General features: G+C 40.3%; 1 protein-coding gene across 3 annotated transcripts in view; it reads left to right on the top strand.

The window, feature by feature from the left end:
• Positions 1-15,682, top strand: part of LOC117304606 (kelch-like protein 24) — a 30,039-nt gene extending 14,357 nt beyond the window's left edge. Inside the window, exons 1-2 of one of the 3 annotated variants that reach the window (XM_033789151.1) lie at positions 9,227-9,278; positions 12,617-15,682. In XM_033789151.1, coding sequence (XP_033645042.1) covers positions 12,636-15,179 — 2,544 coding nt within the window. In that variant the 5' untranslated portion in view covers positions 9,227-9,278; positions 12,617-12,635 and the 3' untranslated portion in view covers positions 15,180-15,682. Of the gene's footprint in view, positions 1-9,226; positions 9,279-9,519; positions 9,634-12,616 lie in introns of those variants that run through there. The other 2 variants (XM_033789150.1, XM_033789149.1) reach the window with 2 other exon arrangements.
• Positions 15,683-25,188: the final 9,506 nt, after the last annotated feature.

The raw sequence follows: 25,188 nt of genomic DNA, 5'->3' as shown, positions 1-25,188 counted from the left end.
CTAAGCATGAAATTTCTTCCTTGATAAAAACAGGATAACCAGCCAAATTTCCACGTGATTTTCAGGATAAGCAAACAACAGCTGAATACCAGTAACCAGCAATATGCAACAAGTGGAAATTTAGTCGATAATCCTGTTTCTATGAAGGAAGAAATTTTATGCTAAGCAAATTTTGGTGCTTAGCAGCTCTATGAAATTGGGCCCTGTTCTGGTTAGGTTTCTGCTCTTTTCACAATGTAGGTCAGCATTTAAACAGATTCCTCAGACGGTTCATTACAGACTGTGCCTCCAAACATGTAAACATGCTAAATGGTGAAGTTTCACTCCAGTGATTCTGAAAACTGAATCTAAACAGAAGCTCTTGCACATGTTTTAACATGCTTAAAACCATTATACACTTTCGGCACAGAAAAAATAATAAAAGTTCACAAATTTACAAATAACTTACAGGGTTTACAGAAGGTAATAGTGAAAGACTTCTCTTGAAATATTATTCCATGAAATGCTTTACTTTTCGAGAAAACATTAAAACAATTATCAATTCTCGATAGCGAGGGCCCAATTTCAAAAGCGCTGCGTAAAGACACTGGACATTATTGGTAATTGTCAAAGACTAGCCTTCACAGTTAGTGTATCTCAACATTTGCATAAAACAACAAACCTGTGAAAATTTGAGCTCAATCGGTCATCGAACTTGCGAGATAATAATGAAAGAAAAAACACCCTTGTCACACGAAGTTGTGTATGTTCATATGGTTGATTTCGAGACGTCAAGTTCTAAACTTGAGGTCTCGAAATCAAATTCATGAAAAATTACTTCTTTCTCAAAAACTATGGCACTTCAGAGGAAGCCAATTCTTACAGTGTTTTATACCATCAACCTCTCCCCATTACTCGTAATCAAGAAAGGTTTTATGATAATAATAATCTTTTAGTAATTACTAATAGTGTCCACTGCCTTTAAACACATGTCATGACACGGCGAAACGTGCGGAAACAAGGGTGGGTTTTCCCCGTTATTTTCTCCCAAATCCGATGACCGATTGAGCCTAAATTTTCACAGGTTTGTTATTTTTTATATCAGTTGTGATACACGAAGTGTGGGCCTTTGGACAATACTGTTTACCGAAAGTGTCCAATGGCTTTAACACCAGTAAGATTTTAGGTGTATGGATAAAAAGATGCAAGCTTACTTGGGTAAAAGAAGCTCTATATTGAACAACTGCATCTATAACACCAACAAATTAATTGCACAAAATCAAATGTCCAAGAAACCTAAATGAATTTACTTGATACAAACTGTTTGTGAATTGTGTACTAATAAAAAAAAAATACATTTATCCAATTATAAGTATATTCATATATTTATAAACATGCACTCCAAACAAAGTTTGATTGTGTATTTTATTATAGTCCATTCTATATTATCTTTAAAATGGGCATGAGTGTCTATGCACATGAAGATGAAACATCATCTATAGGCCTGTGGGGAGTTGACTGAATTGATTCAATTTATGTTGATGTGTAGGTATTTATTACATTACAGCTGTAAGTATTCTATCCCTTGGTATGACCAGTCAGATAGGAATTCATTCATTCCTAACCTGCTGGGATAAAAGTCTGGCAGGGCTGAATGGCTGCAGCGATACACAACGGCTGCAGCAAAACAGCGACTGCAGCAAAACAGCGACAATGTGAATACTTACACTTCTATCATGTCTATGAGCTGTGTTATGGGAACTGTCCTGAAATGCCTAGTTGTGTGAAACAGAAATTGACAATGTTTGTAGTAAGGTGAAAAATTGAAATATTTGGTTATGATTTTTTAACTGACAGCTTACAGTAGTCAAGGCCACTTAGCCAAAACCCCAAACAGTATCCAAAGCCACACCCAGTATCCAAAGCCACAGGCAGTAGCCAAAGTCACAGACAGTAGCCAAAGCCGCAGACAGTAGCCAAAGTCACAGACTGTAGCCAAAGCCACCGACAGTAGCCAAAGACACAGACAGTATCAAAAGACAGACAGTAGCCAAAGTCACAGGCAGTAGAAGGCCACAAACATCTTAGCAAAAGTTACAGAGAATAGCCAATGCCACAGACAGTAGCAAAGGCCACAGACAGTGGCCAAAGTCACAGACAGTAGCAAAAGACAGACAGTAGCCAAAGTCGCAGACAGTAGTCAAAGCCACAGACAGTGGCCAAAGTCACATACAGTAGCAAAAGACAGACAGTAGCCAAAGTCGCAGACAGTAGCCAAGGCCACAAACATCTTAGCAAAAGTCACAGAGAATAGCCAAGGCCACAAACAGTAGCCAAAGCCACAGGCAGTAGCCAAAGCCACAGACAGCAGTCAAAGCCACAGACAGTAGCCAAAGTCACAGACTGTAGCCAAAGCCACCGACAGTAGCCAAAGACACAGACAGTATCAAAAGACAGACAGTAGCCAAAGTCACAGGCAGTAGAAGGCCACAAACATCTTAGCAAAAGTTACAGAGAATAGCCAATGCCACAGACAGTAGCAAAGGCCATAGACAGTGGCCAAAGTCACAGACAGTAGCAAAAGACAGACAGTAGCCAAAGTCGCAGACAGTAGTCAAAGCCACAGACAGTGGCCAAAGTCACATACAGTAGCAAAAGACAGACAGTAGCCAAAGTCGCAGACAGTAGCCAAGGCCACAAACATCTTAGCAAAAGTCACAGAGAATAGCCAAGGCCACAAACAGTAGCCAAAGCCACAGGCAGTAGCCAAAGCCACAGACAGCAGCCAAAGCCACAGACAGCAGCCAAAGCCACAGACAGTAGCCAATATCACATACATTAGATAAAGCAACAGGCAGTATCCAAGGCAATAGCCAAGGCCACAGGCTGTAGCCAAAGCAAGTCGTAACAGCAAGCCGCAGTAGTAGCCAAAGCCACAGTAGCCTAAGGTGTTTGTCTTTACAGACACTATGTTGTCACCAAGCTGAATGTAGTCTGGTTCCAAAGAGCTGGATACCTTCTCATATTTGTCAATACATCTAGGTGATCCCTGTGTACTAGGTATCTTGACATCATTTTGCTGTTGGATGTTAAGAGAAGTCCTTGGTAATCAATAACAATCATCTCACTATGTTCAGGAAGGTCAGAAGCTGTGAGTTCAACAACACCTCAAATTACTGTCCATACACCATGCATATTCTTTTAATAGACATCCCTAATGCATGTGTTTAGGGGGGGGGGTCACAAGAAAACATCCAGCCTCCAGGTTTCTTGCCAAGCATAATCTGGTCTGTCTGATCCTGTCCGGAGACAGTAACTCTCGCCATGGCGACGCCGTCACTAGCAGTCGCTAGCCGCCTCCTTGTCCATCTCGACTACATTTTAACCTCAACGTTGATGTCATTTACCTCTGCGCCACTGCTTGACTATTCACTTGATGTATACTTTACATCGGCTCTTTGATTCTTTCAGGAAAGGATCCCCTTTTGGCGGCTACATGATACATTATTATCAGATGCCAAATATGAAGCTCAATAGGGGGGGATTACCCATGACAATGCCTGCCTCAAGGGTCTATCTTAAAGAAATCAGCGCAAGGCATGGCTTGGGTAGTCAGCCACCTTGTCTTAAAGGCACTGGACGCCTTTGGTAAATGTCAAAGACCAGTATTCGCACTTGGTCATGTTGGCGTTTCCCAACATATGAATTAAATAATAAACCTGTGAAAATTTGGGCTCAATTTGTCATCAAAGTTGCAAGAGAATAATGAAAGAAAAAACGCCCTTGGTGTACAAATTTGTGTGCTTTCAGATGCCTACTAAAAGGCCTTCAGAAATTACTTCACTCTCAAATACTACAATACTTCACAGGGAGCCATTTCTCACAATGTTTTATACTATCAACAGCTCTCTATTGCTCGTTACCAAGTAAGGTTTTATGCTAACAATTATTTTTAGTAAATATCAATAGTGTCCAATGCCTTTAAGAAATCAGCTTGGGTAGCCAGCCACCTTGTCTTGAGCGTGGGCAGCTTCAAGGCGCCATGTATTGAGATCACCTGTTATTGCTAGTCCCTTCGGAGACTAGAGAAACGCCACCGTGCCGATTCTGCTAGATTTATATTTAGTATTGAGCCAGCAGTTAATGACCCCTGGCTTTTTTGTGAGAGGCTAGGAATAGTACAATCCAATGAACGCTAGTTTGGATATCAACTTTGGTGACAATCTGGCACCAGACCTATGGCACTGACCACGATATAAGATGTTTTCAAGAAGCTCTGATTCTTAAGAGCAGAGTATTTACATACAGTTGAACAAAACAAAATAAACTTTGGGTGTTTTCTTGTTTTAGGTGTTTGAGTTCTTACAGCATAGAAATTCTAAAAAAAGACTTCAGGCCTGACGCCTTTTTAAAGGCAGTGGACACTATTGGTAATTGTCAAAGACATATGCATAAAATAACAAACCTGTGAAAATTTGAGCTCAATCGGTCATTGAAGTTGCGAGATAAAAATGAAAGAAAAATAACCCTTGCCACACGAAGTTGTGTGCGTTTAGATGGTTGATTTCGAGACCTCAAGTTCTAAACGTGAGGTCTCAAAATCAAATTTGTGGAAAATTACTTCTTTCTCGAAAACTATGGCACTTCAGAGGGAGCTGTTTCTCACAATGTTTTATACCATCTACCTCTCCCCAATACTCGTCACCAAGAAAGGTTTTATGCTTATAAATATTTTGAGTAATCACCAATAGTGTCCACTGCCTTTAAGGCATCTGAGCACACAAATTTGTAGGAATGAAAATACAAATATGTGTGTAAATTTTGGATGCAAATTTAAACTGTGTCACATCACACAATTATTTCAGGTACATTTTTCACTTACACAATTTGTAAGTAGTCACAATCCTGTTACTCCAATGGGATTAAGTGTATGTACTGTGGGTATAGTTAAGTACTCATTAGTTGTCCCATAGTCATGAGGACTTGTCATGTACACGTAGGTTGTTCAGGCAGTAGTCGGGTAGCGATTATAGTGTCACTGACCATAGAGCATCTGACTTTGGAGGTGTTTACAAATCACAAACATTGTACATCTGCAATGTTCCCTTTACATTTTCTGTTTTTCCTGAGCTTTTAATATCCTAGGACTAATCCTAACTCTTTATTAAATCGACCCCAGAACACAGTGGCCTTTTGAAATAAAATGTTCACAGATTAGTTTTATTGTACATTCATAAATACCCCAGACTGTTTCTTTACTCCTATTGGTGGAGAGCGCGTCACGTGGGGGTGTTTAAACCTTTGATAATGACCAGCTGGAGCTTTTTATTAAAAGCTGGCTTCCGCGCGCAAGATTATCACGCGGAACGCATTTCATAGCTATAGTAACATCGCCTAATCTAAGCGCGCGCATAATCTAAGCGTGCGCATAATCTAAGCGCGCACGCGTACACACAAACCACGTGCATCGAACAGATTCTTCACAAAGTTTTGTATGAAAATATTTCAAACCTCAAATTTTCAATTGTTAAAGTGTTAATGTTTTTTAACAAAAGGGCATTTATGAATGGGAATAAAAGAGTACATGTAGTGACTTGTTCTTAAACGTCCGTTTTAAACCTTGGAGGGTCGTTGCCGTGCGCTTAAGGCCCTGGCCTTTTGGCTCGGGCCTTTATCACACAGCAATTCGACCCTGCCGGTTTTAAACGGCCGTGTAAGAACGCGTCGCTACCCTTTTATTTCCTATGAGGTGGCACGGTTGGCTTGTGCGTAAGGCGCTCAAGGCGGTTCGATTCCCGGTCGGGGCCATATGTGAGTTGAGTTGTGCGTTGGTTCTCTGCTGTGCCACGAGGGTTTTCCAGACTATCCAGTTTTCCTCCCTCAGGAAAAAATCAAACACTTTCGATCTTGGCTGTGCTCCGTGGTCATAATGGGTTGATGTGGCTGGCAGCTGAATGCGCCCTTGCATGCCTGCTTCTCGAACACATTGTAGCCGCCTCCTTCGCAATTCAGCTCTTAGCTGCGAGTAAGGATGATTAGCCCCCCAAATTATTATTTATTATTATTATTATTATTATTATTAAATCGACCCCAGAACACAGTGACCTTGTGTACATTACATATGTATTTATATAGGATACAATCAAACGATTAAAAAAAATCACAAGTTTAACTTTGCCTTTAAGTGCGTATATTTATAATGTGAAGATGACTACTGTCTTTGTGATGAACAGTATCGGCCCAAATTTGTTGGCGGAGCGTGGTTTATACAGTATACACTGTAGGTTGGTGTATATTTGTTCACGTTGTGATGGAAATAGCAGTGAACGATGACTTTTTGTGTAAATCCCCCACTAGCATCAGCACTTGCTACTCACTCCAAGTGTTTGTGATACACAAAGAAATCCATGAGCAGTCCATCTCAGCCGAGTGTTCTTATTACAAGCCACACGTGCCTCCTGTTAGCCCATGCTCAGACGCTTCCCTTGTGAGGGCTGTAATTGGTTCAAACCAGCGTGAAATTGCTGGGTATATCTTTTTTCTCTGTCAGTGGTGTAACAGTAAGCCTCAGAAGCTGTCAAGCTGTAAGTGGATTGTAGTAAACCGCCTTCATATTGAGTCATTGGTTTCTTGGTTTGATGAGACAAAGAATGTTGAGACAAAGAACTTGTTCTTGGAAGCAGGGCGGCATGGTCGGTACATCTTAAGAGGTGATTCGTGCAATGAAAGTGCATCATGTGAGATAACCTGAAATTGAGATTTGTTTGTCTTGATGAATCATAGTAGATGATAAGAATAAATAATAATAATATTTATTATACCATGATGATGCTATGATGCTGGTGTCATTGAACAGTTGAAGACTATAGTAAACCAGGGCAACAGCACCAAATACAAAGATACAAATTTAAACAAATCATTTAAATGAAACATCCATGGATTATAATGTATTGTTCAAATGAGCACTAAATGAACTTGATATTTGAAGAAAATGGTAACAAGATTATTGGTGAAAGTAAAGATTGGTCTTCAATGAAGCTAAATTTAGGAACACAAAGTACATAGTTGCTAATTATGTACAAATGTGACAAAGGTGGTGTTATAAAACTGTAACTTCATTTGTAAAGATGGAACAAGCATGTATTGATGGACCTGAGACAAAATGGTGTGATTTTTCTTTCATTGTTATTTGGTTAATAGGGGGCCTACATGTAAGCCCCTCATATCTGACTCCCTGCCGAAATCCTCTGGACCCCACTCCTCCTACCCGACTTTTCCTACCTCAACCCTTCTACCCCACCCCTCCTACCCCAACCCTACTACCACAGCCCTCATACCCTACCCCAACCCTCATACACCCAAACCAATATACCCTACTCCACTCATCCTACCCAAAACCTCCTACCCCACCCCTCATACCCCATCCGCACTCTTCCTACCCCATCCCTCATACCCTACCCCAACCCTCATACACCCCAACCATCATACCCTATCCCGCTCCTACCCAAACCCTCATACCCCACCCCTCCTACCCCACCACTCATACCCTACCCCTCATACCCTACCCGTCCTACCCCACCCTCATACCCTACCCCAACCCTCATACACCTCAACCCTCATACTTAACCCCACTCCTACCCCAACCCTCAACCACCACACTTCCTACCCCACCCCTTCCTACCCCACCCCTCATACCCACCCTTCCTACCCCACCCTCATACTCCAACCCTCATTATACATGTACCCCACCACACCCCTCGTACCCCAACTCTCATACCCTATCCCATCCCTCACCTCAACCTTCATGCCCTATCCTACTCCTACCCCACCCCTCATACCCACCCTTCCTACTCCACCCCTCATACACACCCCTCGTACCCCACCCCTCATACCCACCCTTTCTACTCCACCCCTCATACCCCACCCTTCCTACCCTACTCCTCATACCCCACCCTTCCTACCCCACCCCTCATACCCACCCTTCCTACTCCACCCCTCATACCCACCCTTCCTATACCACCCCTCATACCCACCCTTCCTACCCCACCACACCCCTCGTACCCCACCCCTCATACCCTATCCCATCCCTCACCTCAACCTTCATGCCCTATCCTACTCCTACCCCCACCCCTCATACCCACCCTTCCTACTCCACCCCTCATACCCACCCTTCCTACCCCACTCCTCATACCCACCCTTCCTACCCCACCCCTCATACCCACCCTTCCTACTCCACCCCTCATACCCACCCCTCGTACCCCACCCCTCATACCCACCCTTCCTACTCCACCCCTCATACCCACCCTTCCTACCCCACTCCTCATACCCACCCTTCCTACCCCACCCCTCATACCCTTCTCCAACCCTCCTACCCCACCACACCCCTCGTACCCCAACCCTCATGCCCTAGTCCAACCCTGATACACTCAAAATCTCATACTGTACCCCACCCCTCCTGCCCCACCCTTCATCATACCCCACCCTTCATCATACCCCACCCTTCATCATACCCCACCCTTCATCATACCCCACCCTTCATCATACCCCATCCTTCATCATACCACACCCCTCCTGCCCCACCCATCATCATACCCCACCCTTCATCATACCCCACCCTTCATCATACCCACCCTTCATCATACCCCACCCTTCATCATACCCCACCCTTCATCATACCCCACCCTTCATCATACCCCACCCGTCATCATACCCCACCCCTCCTGCTCTGCACCCCTCCTACTCCAACCCTCATATTATGTACATACTGTACACTAACCCGCATATCCAACCCCACCCCTCCTACCCCAGTTACAAATAAAAAGTAAGCACCCATATGCACATTTATAATGTATAGTAATTATCATTTTTCTGTATATTCTCAATGGGTCATTAAAAGATGCACACAATGAGTGATTGTGGAAATTCATTCCCAACATGAAAACTACAAAATTATTATCCACATGTCATTTGTAACGAAACAGGACTGTACAATGTACTGAACATAAATGTAAATTTGCATGGTAATGTACGCGCCATGCATTTGTGATGGCCAGGTCAAACAAAGTTTGTTTACATCAACATGTACATGTAGTACCTTGGGTTCTGTTTGCGTACAATTCTAAATTATGCTGCTGTTTAAAGGATAAGTGGAAATTAATACTAATTATTAATAACTACATTATTAATTGATGAGAAAAGCCTCACAGCTGTGGAATTCTTCCAAAGAAATTAAGGAGGCAGAATAAGAACAGATGCTGACAAGATACCCTTACTACATGTATCTACATAATAGTTGTCAGGTAATCGTTCCATGATACTGAAGATGTATATGTATTCCATGTTAATATTGACATCATCAACAACAAACCCCCAGGCCTGCGTATTTACCACAGACATGACATCATAGGGATGATGCGTGGTCTAATCATCACTACCAATGTCTGTGAGTCATCAGTGCACATGTAAACACCGTCTACAGGAGCTTAGAAGGAGGTATGGGGTCTGCTTGAGCACTGGGAGCGCTGGATCAATCAGTCAAATTAATGAAACGAATCGTAAGCACCACAGGTAGTCTGGATCATGTTATAACAGATGAAGATACAGGGACTTTGGATATACATGTAGAGAGGATGCTAGGATGAGGTGTTGTTTGGGGTAATTATGGATGCTGCATTGTACATGTTGCTAGATGGATAACTGATGTTTCATGTTATGATCTAAAAAGATACAGGGACATTGGTTGAAGGAGGTACATGTAGAGTATGCTAGGGTGACATGTTGTTTGGTGTAATTATACATAGTATGGATGCTGCGTTGTACATGGCAGTACATGGTGCTAGATGGATAACTGTGATGTTTCATGTTATAACAGATGAAGATACAGGGACTTTGGTTGTACATGTAGGAGGTGGGAGATGCTAGGATGATATGTTGTTTGAAAGTTGAATGGTGCTACATAAATGGATAGCTGTTACACTGTATGTATTGTCATGTTGTTATAACAGATGAAGATGCAGGGACTTTGGTTGTAGGAGGTGGAGTACGTATACATGTATGTATGCTAGGATGATCAGATGTTGTTTGGAGTGATTGTGGATGTTGCATGGTGCTAAACATGTAGATGGATAGCTGTGATTAAACATGAAGATACAGTGAGCTTTGATAAAAACTCACGCATAGCTGGCCTCTGGACTTGGCATCTCTGACATTGTAGGTGGAGCATAGACCTTTGTCACGGTGTGGCCATCTTGATTTTATTCCATTCCAACTCATTGTAACCAAACTGAGGCTGGACGAAATAATAGCCTGGTGCCATGTTTGCACAATGAATGTTGGCATTCATTACTGTTATTGGAAACAAGGAACATGAACAAGTTGGTAACAACGTGATAGAGGACTATGCTAGAATGAGATTTTGTATGGAGTGATCGTGGATGTTGCATGGTGCTAGATCGATAGATGTGATGTATACACTGTATGTAGCTTGTCATGTTATAACAGATGAAGATACAAGGACTTTGGTTGTAGGAGGTGGGGGATGCTACATGTAGGATGAGATGTTGTTTGGAGTGATTGTGGATGTTGCATGGTGCTAGATGGATAGATGTGGTGTATACACTGTATGTAGTGTCATTTTATTATACACGGATGCCAGTTTTCCGGCTATTGCCGGAATTCTGGTTGTTAAAAAATTTCCGTGTTTCATCTGACCAGAAAAAAATTATTTTATTAAAAACAGATTTCCAGAGGTCCGTATTTCATCTGGCCGGAGAAAATATATTTTATTGAAAACTTATTTCCGGCGCTCCATATTCTATCTGGCCGGAGAAAATAATATGTGCCGTCAACTCGCCGTCAACTCAACCACTACACAGATGGCCGGTTTGAACTAGTCTTGACCCAAGGCGTCAGATATCAATTAATATAAAGTGCAGTACATACGTATGTAGTACACATGCAGTAACAATCATTGACGCCTTGGAGCAAGACTATTTTAAATGTAGGAAAGCATTTACTTTTTCTTAATGTTAAAAAAAATTGCTGTTATGTTTTGTTATTGTTTTTTTGGGTCTGAGCGTGGGGGGGGGGGGGGGGGGGGGCGGTGACCTCCTTTCCTTCAGCAGCAAAAGGAAAGAGTCACTGGCATCTCTGTATAATAGAGGAAGTTGGTTGTAGGAGTGTTGTATGCTAGGACATTATAGGATGAGATGAGATACATTAGATGTTGTTTGGGGTGATTGTGAATGTTGCATTCATAAATAGCATGCTTAAAATACATGTATAGTACATGAATGAATGCTATGATGTGCAATAATTTGATCTTATGTATGATTTCCTTGGATGTTCAAGTGATCTGTGTATTTCAGGATTCTGTGGCTCATTTGAAAGTAGAATTGTTGTGAATGATTGTTGGTCAATCTTACATAGTAAGACAATATGTACAACACGTGTACATGTCTACTGTTTTCAATTCCGCAAAACTGTAATTGTATGTTTTTATGAGGAACAGCAAACACACAATTTGGTTGAGGTTAGTTGGATAGCATATTCTTTTGTAAAGTTGTGGGTTTTGGGTTTTTGTTTTTAAAAAATAATAATTGTCACTTCTTATACATACATGTATAGTGCACAAATCAAGTCACTCTGTGATGCTTATGGCGCCTCAGAATTCAATATTTTTCTTGCAAAGCTATGTTTGAAGTATGATCAAGCAAGACCCTATTCCTTTACATAGCACCATGTAATGATTTACAAGGTGCTGTAGGTGCAATACACAGCCAATCAATTTTAATGTTGGCACTAGTAAATTTCTTTGCTCAATTTACACAGTCAGTTTCCCTTGTGGTTCATAACTTCATACTTTAAAATCTGTTTGTTTTATGTTCCCCGAATAGGTATCAGTTAAGTGCCAGCAGTTGTTTTCTAAAACATTTTTTTTAAATGCACTTTTCTTCAACTCATGTAGTCGCCATTTAAGGTAATGAAATAGATGCATAATTCATTGCATTGCAGCAATAAAACTACACTCACACTAGTACACTGGATACCACATGTGGAGCATATTTTCCACATTAATCATACCACTATATCAACTGTACATGTAAAGCATCAGTGTTCACTATGATTTATAGTATGTTTGTATATATATACATATTGAGTCAGGTGTTTACCTTGTATTTTTGTGGATGTTGAGGGTAAATTAATATTGCCAGCATGTTTAAATATGTTGAATGTATGGTGTGTGAGTCATTTTTGTGATTCTGACATTTTTGGTACATCATAATTGGTAATCATTATCAAAGTTTTTTGGAAGGTTTTTCTTGGGTTTTGTTTTTTTGTCAAACGTTAAAAGATCTTGTATGACAAACTCAAGAGAAAGGGTGGACAACTTTTCCCTGTCATACATGCATTTGAAATGTGCATACATTACAAATATCTATCTAAGTGTGTTCTGATCTACCCAGAGTTTTTCTCCTTGACTTAAAGGCACACAACTTCGTGTGACAAGGGTTATTTTTCTTTCATTTTTATCTTGCAACAGGTTTGTTATTTTATGCATATGTTGAGATACACCGAGTGAGAAGTGAAATAGAGCCAAGTTTTAAATGTTGTCATTTCTGTTTGTTTCTTTTTCCAGGTGCATCTAACTAGCCAGTATGGGTTGCTGCCAAAGCTGCCGCTGCCGTAAGGCCAAGTCAACAAAGGAAGTGGATCATGGACACTTCATCTACTCCAGCAATCCCATCCCAGAGAAAAACCATATTCCCTTCATGGACATGCAGATGAAGATGACTGCGAGCTCGGAAAATATCGGCGCTGTAGCGGCTAATGGTAATATAAAGGATGGACAGAGTACGATTGGATCAACCAAGCCAAGAGGTTCAAACTTATCCTTAGCAAAGAGAAACAGTGGCTTCTATCGGTTGAGTAGACTCGGCAGTAACTTCAGCATCGGGGAGAGCATCCGAACTGATGGAAGCACCTGGACAGTTGCGTCTTCTGTGAATGAACAAAAAGAAGTGGACGATCCAAATTATGCGGCAGATGTTCTGACAAAGTTGAATCGTTTCCGCCATGCTAACAAGTACACAGACTTTTCCATTTATGTTGGGAGCCAGACTTTCCGGGCTCACAAAGTGGTCCTGGCATCAACAAGTCGCTTCTTTTCTCTCAACATCTGTAATGAAATAACAGAAGAGGGAGGGGTGATTGTAAAGCATGACATGATCCTGAACGATATCAAGCCTAATATTGTTGGTCTTCTCTTGGACTATATTTATACTGCCAGACTGGTGATCAGCTATGAGAATGTGGTGGATCTGTTAACAGCTGCACAGTGCTTTTACCTGCACTCTGCCGAGCAGGCCTGTCAAGAGTTCATGGACAAACAGGACAACCGCAGTAGAAACTCACTCTCAGATGCCTCAAAACTCATGGCTGAGTATACATTTGAGCAGCCGTACCACGTCAATGAAGTCTTGCTTGGCATGAATGATCAACGCTTTGACTCTAAGTTTGTGGATGTTACACTGTGCGTCGGAGGGGAGGAGTTGCCATGTCATAGGGTTGTCTTGGCAACAGTGGACTCGGCGATGGAGGAGAGGCTTCAGGCAGCCGATCAGAACGGACATGTTCAGATTACTGATGTGAGTGCAGCAGTCACCAGAATGATTGTAAACTACACCTACACCTCTAGGCTGGAGGTATGTGAGGAGAATGCGAAGGAAGCTCTGATCCTGGCCAGCACTCTCCGCCATGAGTCTGCCATCAGGAAATGTAGTGAGTTCCTGAAGACCATGCTGGACCCTGCCAACTGTTTGAGCATTCAGAGATCTGCCGTCGGTCCAAGCTGTAGTTTGCTACACAAAGTTGCAACAAAGTTTGCTCTTAAGAACTTCCGGGAAGTCATCAAATATGAGGAGTTTCTTGATCTTTCTCCACAAGAACTTGTCGACTACCTTGGAGATGATAACCTGAACCTAGTGAGTGAGGAAGAGGCTTACAAAGCTCTGATTAAATGGATCAAACATGACTTTGAGACACGGCAGGAGTTCCTTGGATTTACCCTCAAGAGCATACGTCTTCCTTATGCTTCTCCTAAAATCTTAGATGCTATTGTTGAAGACCCGCTAGTGAAAGAGTGCGAAGGGTGTCAGGATTTAATCCTGGAGGTCAGAGCTATCCATGCCTTGATCAGAGAAGGTAAGCAGAAGGGGGATCCAAGGATGAAGCCTCGGAAGTCATTTGCCGACGTCACATTTGTCATCGGTGGGAGGAACAAGAACCAGCAGTGGATACCAGATACAAGTTTTTATGACAACATCCGCCGACAGTGGGTTCCTCTGGAACCCTTCCCTGGGAGTAACACTGAGTACAAGGTGGTGGCTCTGAACAATGATGTTTATGTAATAAGCGGGAGGTTCCGAGAGGGGAGATTGTGCGGTGATGTGTGGAGATACAACTCTTTGTTTGACGAATGGACTGAAGTAGCTCCTGTTAATCTCCCCCGCGTTTCCCATGGCATTGGGGTCTTACATGATCTTATTTACGTCGTAGGTGGAAGGGTTGACAAATCAAATGAGCCCCTTCACAGTGTGGAGAGATACAGCCGTCAAACAAACCAGTGGAAAACCAGCGAATCCATGACCTACGGGGTGCTTGACCCCGTGGTGACCTCTCACAGTCGGCGACTTTATGTTGTGGGCGGGTTGAACGAAGATGGTAAGGTTCTCGTGCAGTGCTTTCATCTCGATAAGAATGCATGGACTGTGGTCAACGACGTCAGCCTTCCCTTCGAGCCTCGCTTTGGGGCGACAATGAAAAGCAAGATCTATTTAGTTGGAGGGAAGACGGAGTACCTCGTTCAGGTGTACAACCCAAACAAAGGAGAGATCAAGACCATTGGGGAGATGCAGCATGCTGAGGCCCATGAGAGAGAGCTCTACTCCGCTACGGTCACAAACCGCAAAATTGATGTAACGGGCGGTCAGTGGACTGTAGGGACGGTTGAAGATGCTCTGACTATTGCAACCAATAGCGTTGAGCAGTATGATCCGTTGACCAATGAGTGGACAGTACTTGGACCTATGCCTCGGGCCTTGACGTATCATGGGTGTGTGACGATCAAGATGTACATTGGATTGCCCAAAGGAACTGAAACCTGGTCCAACAAAAGGTCATACCAAATAAGTAGAAAATGATCAAGTCATAATGTCACTGATTGCTAGATATTGGTCAGAAGTATTTTTGTAACGATATTCAAAACCATGGTATTCAGGGGTGCTCAAATGGCCAGATCAACACATTGATATTGACTTCAGGCATTCTCGCCTGGAATGGACCCTTCCCATGAAATGCTCATTACATTCATGCATACCTACAGACCCTATTGGTTGGCAAACGCCATAGCACAAAGCAGACGCACAAACGCGTCTGCGTCACACTACCATCATCCCCATACAAAAAGGCGCGACGTTCCTTCATTTTGCTAACCAAAGTGTGACTGCACACGCGTGACGTACAATTTACATATTTCATGGGAAGGATCTATTGGCTTTATGGGTAAATACGGTCAGTGAGATGTTTTCGTTCAATGATGTACACATGTAGGACAATAGATCGTGTCCTTGTACGTTGACATGTCCTCACATATATGGGCACCAGAATTATCATGTACATACATAAGTGTAAATTTTCCTATGAAGTCCCACCTAGTGGTGGCTGATTTTGACTCCACCAACACCAACCACGCCCAGGGCTGTATGCTTCGTTTTTGAAAGGGCAAAGGCACCAAGGCATTTTCTTTTTGGCAAAGGGCACCCTATGAGGAAATTGTAAATTTCTACTGGAGCATTTCAAGGGCACCAAGGCAATGGCAAGGGGCAACGGAGGCAATCGCCTGCGTTGCCTCCGTGAAGTATCAGGCCCGCACGCCAAACAACTCATCTTGCAAAGTGTACATGTACATTAAGTTACTTTAATCTCAAAGTTACACCATTCAGGTTCTAATGTTCGGAAAAGGGGTTAGGGTTTATAAAAACAAAAAGAGGTGATTTCACTTGCTTTGTAAATTATAATAACAACCTGTGAAAATGCAATGGATCATTAGTCAAAAACAAGAGAACAAGTAAGAGACTTGACTTGCTAGAATTTAGGATAGTAATTTTGGTTTTACCCATAATACACCGAGTCCTGTGGAAAAAAATCACAGGCATATTGGATTTACAGTGTATGGGCTTAATTTCATGGCAGCTGCTTCAGTGAATCCTGCACTTATGGCCTATATAAGTTCATGCTTTACAGAGTTTCAGAATGCAGAATTCTAGGATAACCAGCGCCATGAATTTGGGCCCCGGTGAATCTGTACCACGAGTCTGAACCATTGACTACATGTAACACCCGTTTCAGGTGCGCCAGAGTCGCGCCGAACCAACAGATAAGGAGCCACTCTAGGTCGACACAAATAAACGTTGGTTTCAGACAGACGAATTTAACATAACATTTACATTGATTCGGCTCAATGATAAGATTGACGTCTGAAACCAAGACGCTCCAGAGTCGTTCCGAACAACTGCAATGGTCGATCTTTCGACTTCTAGCGCATCCAGTTGCTCCTACATGTAGGTGTTTCAGGCGTGAAACTTTTCATGTACTTATTTGGTTCGGCGCGACTCTGGAGCGCCTGTCTGAAACGGACGGGTGTATGTTGACTCTAGCCAAAGTCTGAGTCTTCAACATTGAGTCATGACTCATGAGTCATACAACACTAGGTAAATGTACTAATGATGTGAATGTATTCTTAAAGGCAGTGGACACTATTGGTAATTACTCAAAATAATTATCAACATAAAACCTCACTTGGTAACGAGTAATGGGGAGAGGTTGATAGTATGAAACATTGTGCGAAACGGCTCCCTCTGAAGTGACAAAGTTTTCGAGAAAGAAGTAATTTTCCACGAATTTGATTTCGAGACCTCAAGTTTAGACTTTGAGGTCTCGAAATCAAGCATTTGAAAGCACACAACTTCGTGTGACAAGGGTGTTTTTTTTTTCATTCATATCTTGCAACTTCGACGACCAATTGAGCTCAAATTTTCACAGGTTTGTTATTTTATGCATATGTTTAGATACACCAAGTGAGAAGACTGGTCTTTGACAATTACCAATAGTGTCCACTGTCTTTAAACCATCATTTTGTAGATAGTTGTAAATACAGTATAGTGTAAGACCAAAAAAAGCTTAAAAAGTACTAACAAGTAAGAAACCTCACCATGATGTCTAATGTGCACTTAAAAAGTAACCAACATGTCATTAACAAGTTGTACATATTATGCATAATGCATGTTTAAAAACTGCAGTTGTTTTTTGTGGGCCAATGGAATGCCTTATTAGAAATGGTTTGTGGTAACTAAGGTCTTATCAAGGTACTGGCTTGCTATTGGCTGATACATACATGTACTACTCTCTTTTTTGCAGAGCTCTATCGTTAACTGATCGGTGTGACTTGTTTACTTTCCCACATAATGTAAAATTTACTTGCTTGTAAATTTGCATATTTATGCATAATAAAGATAACTAAATGTTCACTAATTAAAAATCATGTAAATTGTACAAATGTAAATTCAATCCATTGCACATAGGCCTACACCAAACAGTTCTTAAAGGAACACATTGCCTTGGCTCGGTCGAGTTGGTCTTTGACCATGTTAGTTCGCAAAGTAAAAGGAAAACCCACAATTTCAAGGCAAATTTGTGTGGATCATTGTATTCTACTTTTAAATCATCTTTCTAACCATATGCTGTTTATAACAAACGGATACAAAAGCTTTTTAAAGACTAACTCGACCGATCCGAGGCAACGTGTTCCTTTAAAAGTTACATTCAGCAGTACAAATTAAACCCTTTTTTTTTACACTCAAAACAAAACCAAATTATTTTGCTGGATCACAAACTTGAACAAAATTTACTCCTCCACATTTGCAGATTTTCTGGAAACGACTCGTATTTACATCTGGATTCCTTAAAAAGTTAGGTTTTCTGCCAAATATAAAGTTCAAAACGAACCGTATGAAGTACTTTTGTAGATACAGATTAATATCAGATTACAACTACATGTAGTACAGTACTGTCAGTCATAGGCTAGGCTGTAAAATGTAGCTAGCTGTAAGTATGACCAGTAAAATTGATTTTGCTTACGTTGTGCCTTTTGCAAATTGATGTTGTACACAAGGATGTTGTGCACACTGTATGCAAAGAAAAGTAGAGTTTTGCCTTACTGGACAAAACAGCAACACAATGTTAAATAAGGGTAAATCTAGGTTGCCATGATGTTTATGATGTGACTTTCAACCAAGCATCAAACAAACTAACTGTTGTGTCCTGCATTTTCTATGTACTCATATTTTTAAGCCAATGTTTTTTTCCAAAGACTTTAGCATCAATGGAAGTAAAAGTTTGATGATGTTATGGCCTATTGGTTCGCCTTGGATGTTAAAGGAACACATTGCCTTGGATCGGTCGAGTTAGTCTTTGAAAAGCGTTTGTAACCGTTTGTTATAAAATGCATATGATTAGAAAGATATTTTAAAAGTAGAACATAATGATCCACACAAGTATCACTCGAAATTGCGTGGTTTTCCTTTTACCTCGTCGACTAACACGGTCGGCCATTTATGGGGGTCAAATTTTTGACTCCCATAAATGGCCGACCATAGTTCGCAAAGTAAAAGGAAAACCACGCAATTTCGAGGCAAATTTGTGTGGATCATTGTATTCTACTTTTAAATCATCTTTCTAACCATATGCATTTTACAACAAACGGTTACAAACGCTTTTCAAAGACCAACTCGACCGATCCAAGGCAACATGTTTCTTTAAGCACCAATGGAAGTAAAAGTTTGATGATGTTATGGCCTATTGGTTCGTCTTGGATGTTAATATAATGCATTGTAACAACAAACTGATGCTGTACAACCAGTCGGTCTATTTGCCTTCATCTTAGGTATGAAATATGGACGAAATGAAGCAGTACTTAACGATTTGTTTTAACAGTTTTTTAAAATGGTACTTACAATACTGAATTACAGTCAATTTCTGTTGACAAATATTTTAAAAGGTTATTGTGATAAAGTGTTGAATCTGGAAACTTAAAAAGTATATGACTTTTGCAAGTCTAAAAATGTTTGTTTTAAAGATTAATGATTGACAACAGCTGTATTATATACAGTGATGATTTATTTGTGTGTAGTACTTGATTCTTGTTTTCCAAGTAGTTTATAAAAGTGTGCTTAATGGTATTCAAATAAAAAATGCCAAAACTAACTTTATTACCCTAAACTAAATTTCTACTAACCGTGACAGTGATAATGCATGTGTATTGTGTACTGCCACAAATTTGGTCCTATTGCATCACTGTTAACTTGTTACTAATTACAGTGTATACAAAAGTTGTGTTTAATAATTATTTTAAATTGTTTTTGCATTTTCTTTCAGTACTTTGCTTTATTTTCTTTGTAGAGACATTTCAGTTTCCACATATACATGTAGTGTCAGCCATATTTGACCATTTCACTTGAACATATTAAAATTGATGTAGAATTGGTTGTTGTGTCAACGGCACCAGACTATTTGGTTAACTTTGGTACATGTAAGTGAAGAGCAAGAAGATGGGTGCCAGATGTTCTTGTTTTCCTTTCTTTTTTTTCCCCTTCCCAGACAGTAATTGTATTTCTTGTTTCAAAAGCAACACTTAATTTACATATTGCCCTGTTATTTTTGTCCATAAAAAAAATTACTTCCGGGTCGTACAGCACATTTGTTTAATTCCACCACCATTTTGTGAATAGATTAGATTAATTCTAGATACTAGAAAAACCCACTGTGATTTGAGCACATACATGTACCCACAGATAAATTAGAAAAAGGATTTATTTTGATTAAACCACATATTTTCATATCATTGTTTTTGTTTACTTTTAAGATTTAAATCATTGTAAGAATTATGATCTCTGGTCTTCCTTTGCTGAGTTTTGTTCATACGTGGAAAGGAAAGGCCGCAGAATTGATAACTTATTGTTAATATTAATTAAAAGATCTGTTTTCCCACAAAATATAATTGCATTCTGTAAAGTGAAAAATGTGTAATTAGTTATTTGATTATGTCCTCTGGTTTTGAAAGCTGATGTTAACTCAACATAAATCAAGAATCAAGAGTTTAACTTGATTTATAGAACTTCAGTACAAAAGTAAAAGCTTTTTAAAATTTTGTTATGTATTTGCAATCAAAGTATGATTTCACTATATTTGAATAAAATGCGATCAGATCGTGTTTATCATACTCTAAAATTTACTCTTACAGTAAAACCATGGTCTTGTTACAACGTATATGAAAACGTCTGCATATTGATATTGTTTGAGACAGTTCATTTACACTCATCGTTTAAATTTCTTTCAAAACTCAAAGTTTTTCAGCCATTCTTGTTGTGCGTTTTCTGTGCAAAATTATCAAATATGTTTTTGTATTGAACCAAATCGTGTAGAGAATTTTGTTTACCAAAGAAATTTGAATCGTTCCTTTCTGATTTAAGGGACTAAGACCACAAGATGATGTAGAAATAATTACCAAGTTGTAAGTGATTTCTTTTTATATATTTGTGTGTGTGTAATCCAAACGATTGTTGTGTTTAAGTGCATAAATTATTTATTGAACAAAGTTTGATATATTGATTTTTCTTTCATTTGTTATTATGTTACTAGAGTTTGTTTCATTTGATTTTATTATTAAACAATATTTATTTTCAATGGGCTTAAAACCTATATCCTGTGTGTGTTTCTACAGTTCTAATGCCTTAATTTAGAGAACGTCTTCTTTCTATCTCTATAAAAAAATACAACAACGAAAGAAGTCTGAAGAAGTAAATGTGTTAACGATTTGGACTAAATACTCATGTTACAACATGAAAGCGTAGATGTATGAGTAGACAGCTGTGCACCCAATAGGTTTGTTAAAGGCACTGGACACTATTGGTAATTACTCAAAATAATTGTTAGCATAAAAACTTGCTTGGTAACAAGATTGATAGTGTAAAACTTTGTGAGAAACGGCTCCCTCTGAAGTAAAATAGTTTTCGAGAAAGAAGTAATTTTCCATGAGTTTGATTTTGAGACCTCAGAGTTAGATTTTGAGGTCTCGAAATCAAGCATCTGAAAGCACCAAACTTCGTGTGACAATGGTGCTTTTTTCTTCCATTCTTATCTCCCAACTTCGACGACCAATTGAGTTCAAATTTTCACAGGTTTGTGCTTTGTGCATATGGTGACTGGTCTTTGACAGTTACCAATAGTGTCCAGTGTCTTTTAAGGCACTGGACACCTTTAGTAATTATCAAAGACCAGTATTCTCACTTGTTGTATCACAACATAAAATAACAAACAAATTTGTTAATCGAAGTTGCAAGAGAAAAATGAAAGAAAACACACCCTTGTTGTGCTACTTTGTATGTTTTCGGATATACAGGCTTCATATACTATCAACAGCTCTCCATTGCTCGTTTAACCAAGTAAGGTTTTGTGCCTTTAAGGTGGTGCATACTCATAAGGAGGGTGAATGGTTTCAGGACTACTTGAGGACTACAGAGGTAGTGAAAGTGAAACATTAATACTTGTTTAAAATAAACCTTTACTTGTATGTATCATAAGTTATCGCACAATGCGAGTGGAATCTGCGTCCCATATCCAACGAGGCCGAGTTGGATATGAGACGCAGACGCACTATATTTTCCGTATTTTCATGAGCGCGCGTGTGATAACGTATTTATCTTCAAGCAAACTTGGCGCGCGACATAGAACACACAAGGCGTAGGTAGTGATATTAGCCGTGCAATATAGGTTTTTATCACCACTCCATTCTGCAAATCTGATTGGAGGATTAGCGCGTACTTGAAAATAATAATTTTTATTACACCATTTTAGTTGTTCAGATATTTTATGTTGGTGAAGATTTAGGAGGCCACTATTTGAAACTGTGTACAGGTCAATAGAACCTTCCCATGAAATATGTACATGTGTAAATTGCACACAGCGCATGCGCACTAACATTTGGTTGGCAAAATGAGGGAACGTTGCGCTGTTTTGTATGCGGCTAATAGCTGCAAGACGCAGATGTGATGTGCGTCTGCTTAATAGTGCACATCTCTATGGGGTTTGCCAACCAATAGGGTCTGTTCGCATGCGTGAAGGTTTTTAGCATATTACATGGGAAGAATCTACATGTATTAATAAACAATGTATAGTGTGCAGGTAAATCCAGTGGTACTCTAAAGCCCGGTTCATACTTCCTGCGAATGTGATACGAATGTTGACGTCACAAATTCGCAAGAAATAATTGGTTGAGTTGTGCTCAACTCTCCTGCGAATATCGCAGCGAAAACACAATTGTGACGTCAAATTCATGTCAAATTCGCTTCGCATTCGCTAGAATTATGATACAGGCTTTACAGAAGTGGCTAACATTTTGAAATTTTTAAGCTCCCATTATTGTACAAATTTTGCCTTATCTTGGTTTTTTTTTCTCACACATAACTCTTTTTCTGGAAATCTCACAACTTTTCCTGAAACCTGCAACATGTCCAATGCCAGTTGCTGCTGTTAGGAACATGAAACTAATATTAAACCACCATGCCACCTTTTGGTTTAAAGGTCCAAGTTTAAAGTAGCCTTGTCCAATGCTCTTAACGCAACCACAGGCCCATGGGCCCGCTCTGTTGGACGACGAACTGCATTGATACATGTAATGGCACGTTACTGGGTATATACAGTACTTGATAACGTGGGGTCGAAGCATGGTTTTTCGAGGTTTTCCAACCACGTACAACGAAGCCGAATTCTGTTGCGGCTTCGTTTGTACGAGGTTGAAAAACCAGTAAAAACCATGCTTCGACCCCACAGTATCAAGTACTGTTATGTTCTGTGCCAGTACATGTTTCTATGCAGTTCGTTGACCAATGCTACAGGGTGAATTCAGAGCGGGGAGGTGCTTTCGTAAAGAGCCTTGGACAAGGCCAAGTTTAAAGGTGTCGTGTAGTCATGATCAATGCAGGCTTGGTGGCTGTACATGGAATCATAGAACTCGCATCCAGTTTCACCCAGTTACTGAATGCGTGCGCACCCCCCTGTTTATGGAGTGCCTGTGTGCATGCTTGCAGGAACTAGGTGAGTTCATAGTTCCATGTGCAGCCACAGTCCTGATTTGATTATGACGACACAGCCCCTTGAAGTTGGATATGAAACAATAGTTGTGTTTCTATCTACAATCCCGGCCAAGATGCTTGGGCCGCCCATTCCTAACGTTACATAATCAACTTCCCCCTGACAATAATCATTCTCTCCCCCCGTCCCCCTGCTCAATGTTGACTGGGGAACGCAGAAGAAGACCATGCAACAACTAGAACCAACATTGAAAGGGGGTGGGGGGGGGATGAGATATGGCCGGGGTTGTAGAACACTGCATGTGATCCAAATTTTGATAGCTTTTTATACTTTCTGATCTTTATGTTCGTACTTTGGCCTTAATCCTTTCATTCATTACAGTTTTTTCATTGGCATAAATTGCTACAAAATCAAACCATGTTTAACTCCAAGAAGAATTGAACAAAGTGAGTGGCTGTATTCATTGGTAGCAATTCACTGTAAAATAACTATATTTGATCAGATGTGATAAGAAATGTAATTTAAAAAAAAGTAGAAAATAATTTTATATAACAACTCCATGGTTACTAAAAACATCTAGCCGAAACAAAAGTTATGAAAATTATACCATATATTTGTCTAACTGTATTAAAATAATGAAAAAGTTAACCTGTCAACTATTTGGACTGTTCCTGTGTAAAATAACACATTGTATGAATTGAGTGTGATGTGATTTAAGAAATAATAAAAACCATGTTCATGTGTTCTGTCGAAAGATAATTTTTTCTACGTTTTTTCATTTGGTGAATGTCCATGACGTCTACTAATAAATTATCATAAATGCGTACAAAAATGGCGTACGCGCATCCATAAAAATGCTCTAGTAACCATAGATATAGAATTATAATAACTATATCGGCCGCGCAACATACGCGCCATTGCCTGTGTAGAAAAAGTTTTGGTTTGCCATGGATGCGATAAAAATTTCACGTTCAAAAGACAATGCGCAGAAAATAAACACGGGAGAAAGGACTTTGACGTGCTAAATGTCACGCGCTGACTGCAAAAAGTCACGTGCTGGCGGCAACGCAAAGAAAATGAACATGGGAGATAGGGCATGGCGGCCCCCGTGCCAGAACCTGTGTATGTACGTGTGGCCGATCTAGTTATTCTATTCTATATATCTATGCTCGTAACGAAATCGCACGCCAGTCAGTGAAGGCCGGTTTGTAGTCGGTCGCACGATGATGGTCGGTGGTCGCGCTAGGGAAATCTTTACACGCGACACAGTTTATGTCATGGCTGAGGCCTAAAACCTTTCTGGTTTTTTTATCGCGCGTCAAGATTTCCATCGCCCGACCATCGCGCGAACGACTAATAACCGGCCTTATCGCATCACTCAGCGTTCTCAGTGATATATTTCTATGGTAAGCATACTGAAAAAGTTGTTTTTATTAACAATAAATCCTGGCGATGTTTGCTAATTAATTTTATTTCATCCCCTGATCATCAATGTTTGGGGAAGGGGTTTATTTCCAACCCCTCAATACACCCTGAGTCGCTGCCGAGATTGAATTTTAACTTCTGGAGGTGCCAGTTTCCGAAATATTAGCTGTGAGGGTATGGAGAATTTAAAAGTTGATCAATGGTTTCATTCATGCATAAAGCGAAAGTACACGTATTCTCCCTACCTAGCTTATAGCAAGCTCTTCTGGCTGATAAAACGTTTCTTTTGATATTCCATTATTTGGGAGGGGATGATCAATCAATGCGTGTCGGGCCAGTAAATTCAGTCTTCCCTTCCTTTTGCCTGAATAGTCTGTTTTACTTATTTAAGAAATTACCCGTCGTATGCGAAAATACTTATTTAGATGAGTAGCTTTTTATTAGTTTATTTATTTTGCATTACCCCTTCTTCAAAGTTTCACCCATATACAAAAGTACAAAACTCTCATATGCAAATCAACCCAGTGCTGCTCTGTATGCGCGCGCACCTTCACAACACGACAAAAATAATGGCTGACA

This window comes from Asterias rubens, chromosome 21 (genome assembly GCF_902459465.1).
Source record: "Asterias rubens chromosome 21, eAstRub1.3, whole genome shotgun sequence".
Lineage (NCBI taxonomy): Eukaryota > Metazoa > Echinodermata > Asteroidea > Forcipulatida > Asteriidae > Asterias > Asterias rubens.
Note: the sequence above shows the minus strand (reverse complement) of the source record. Positions and strands in the feature narration are given on the sequence as shown.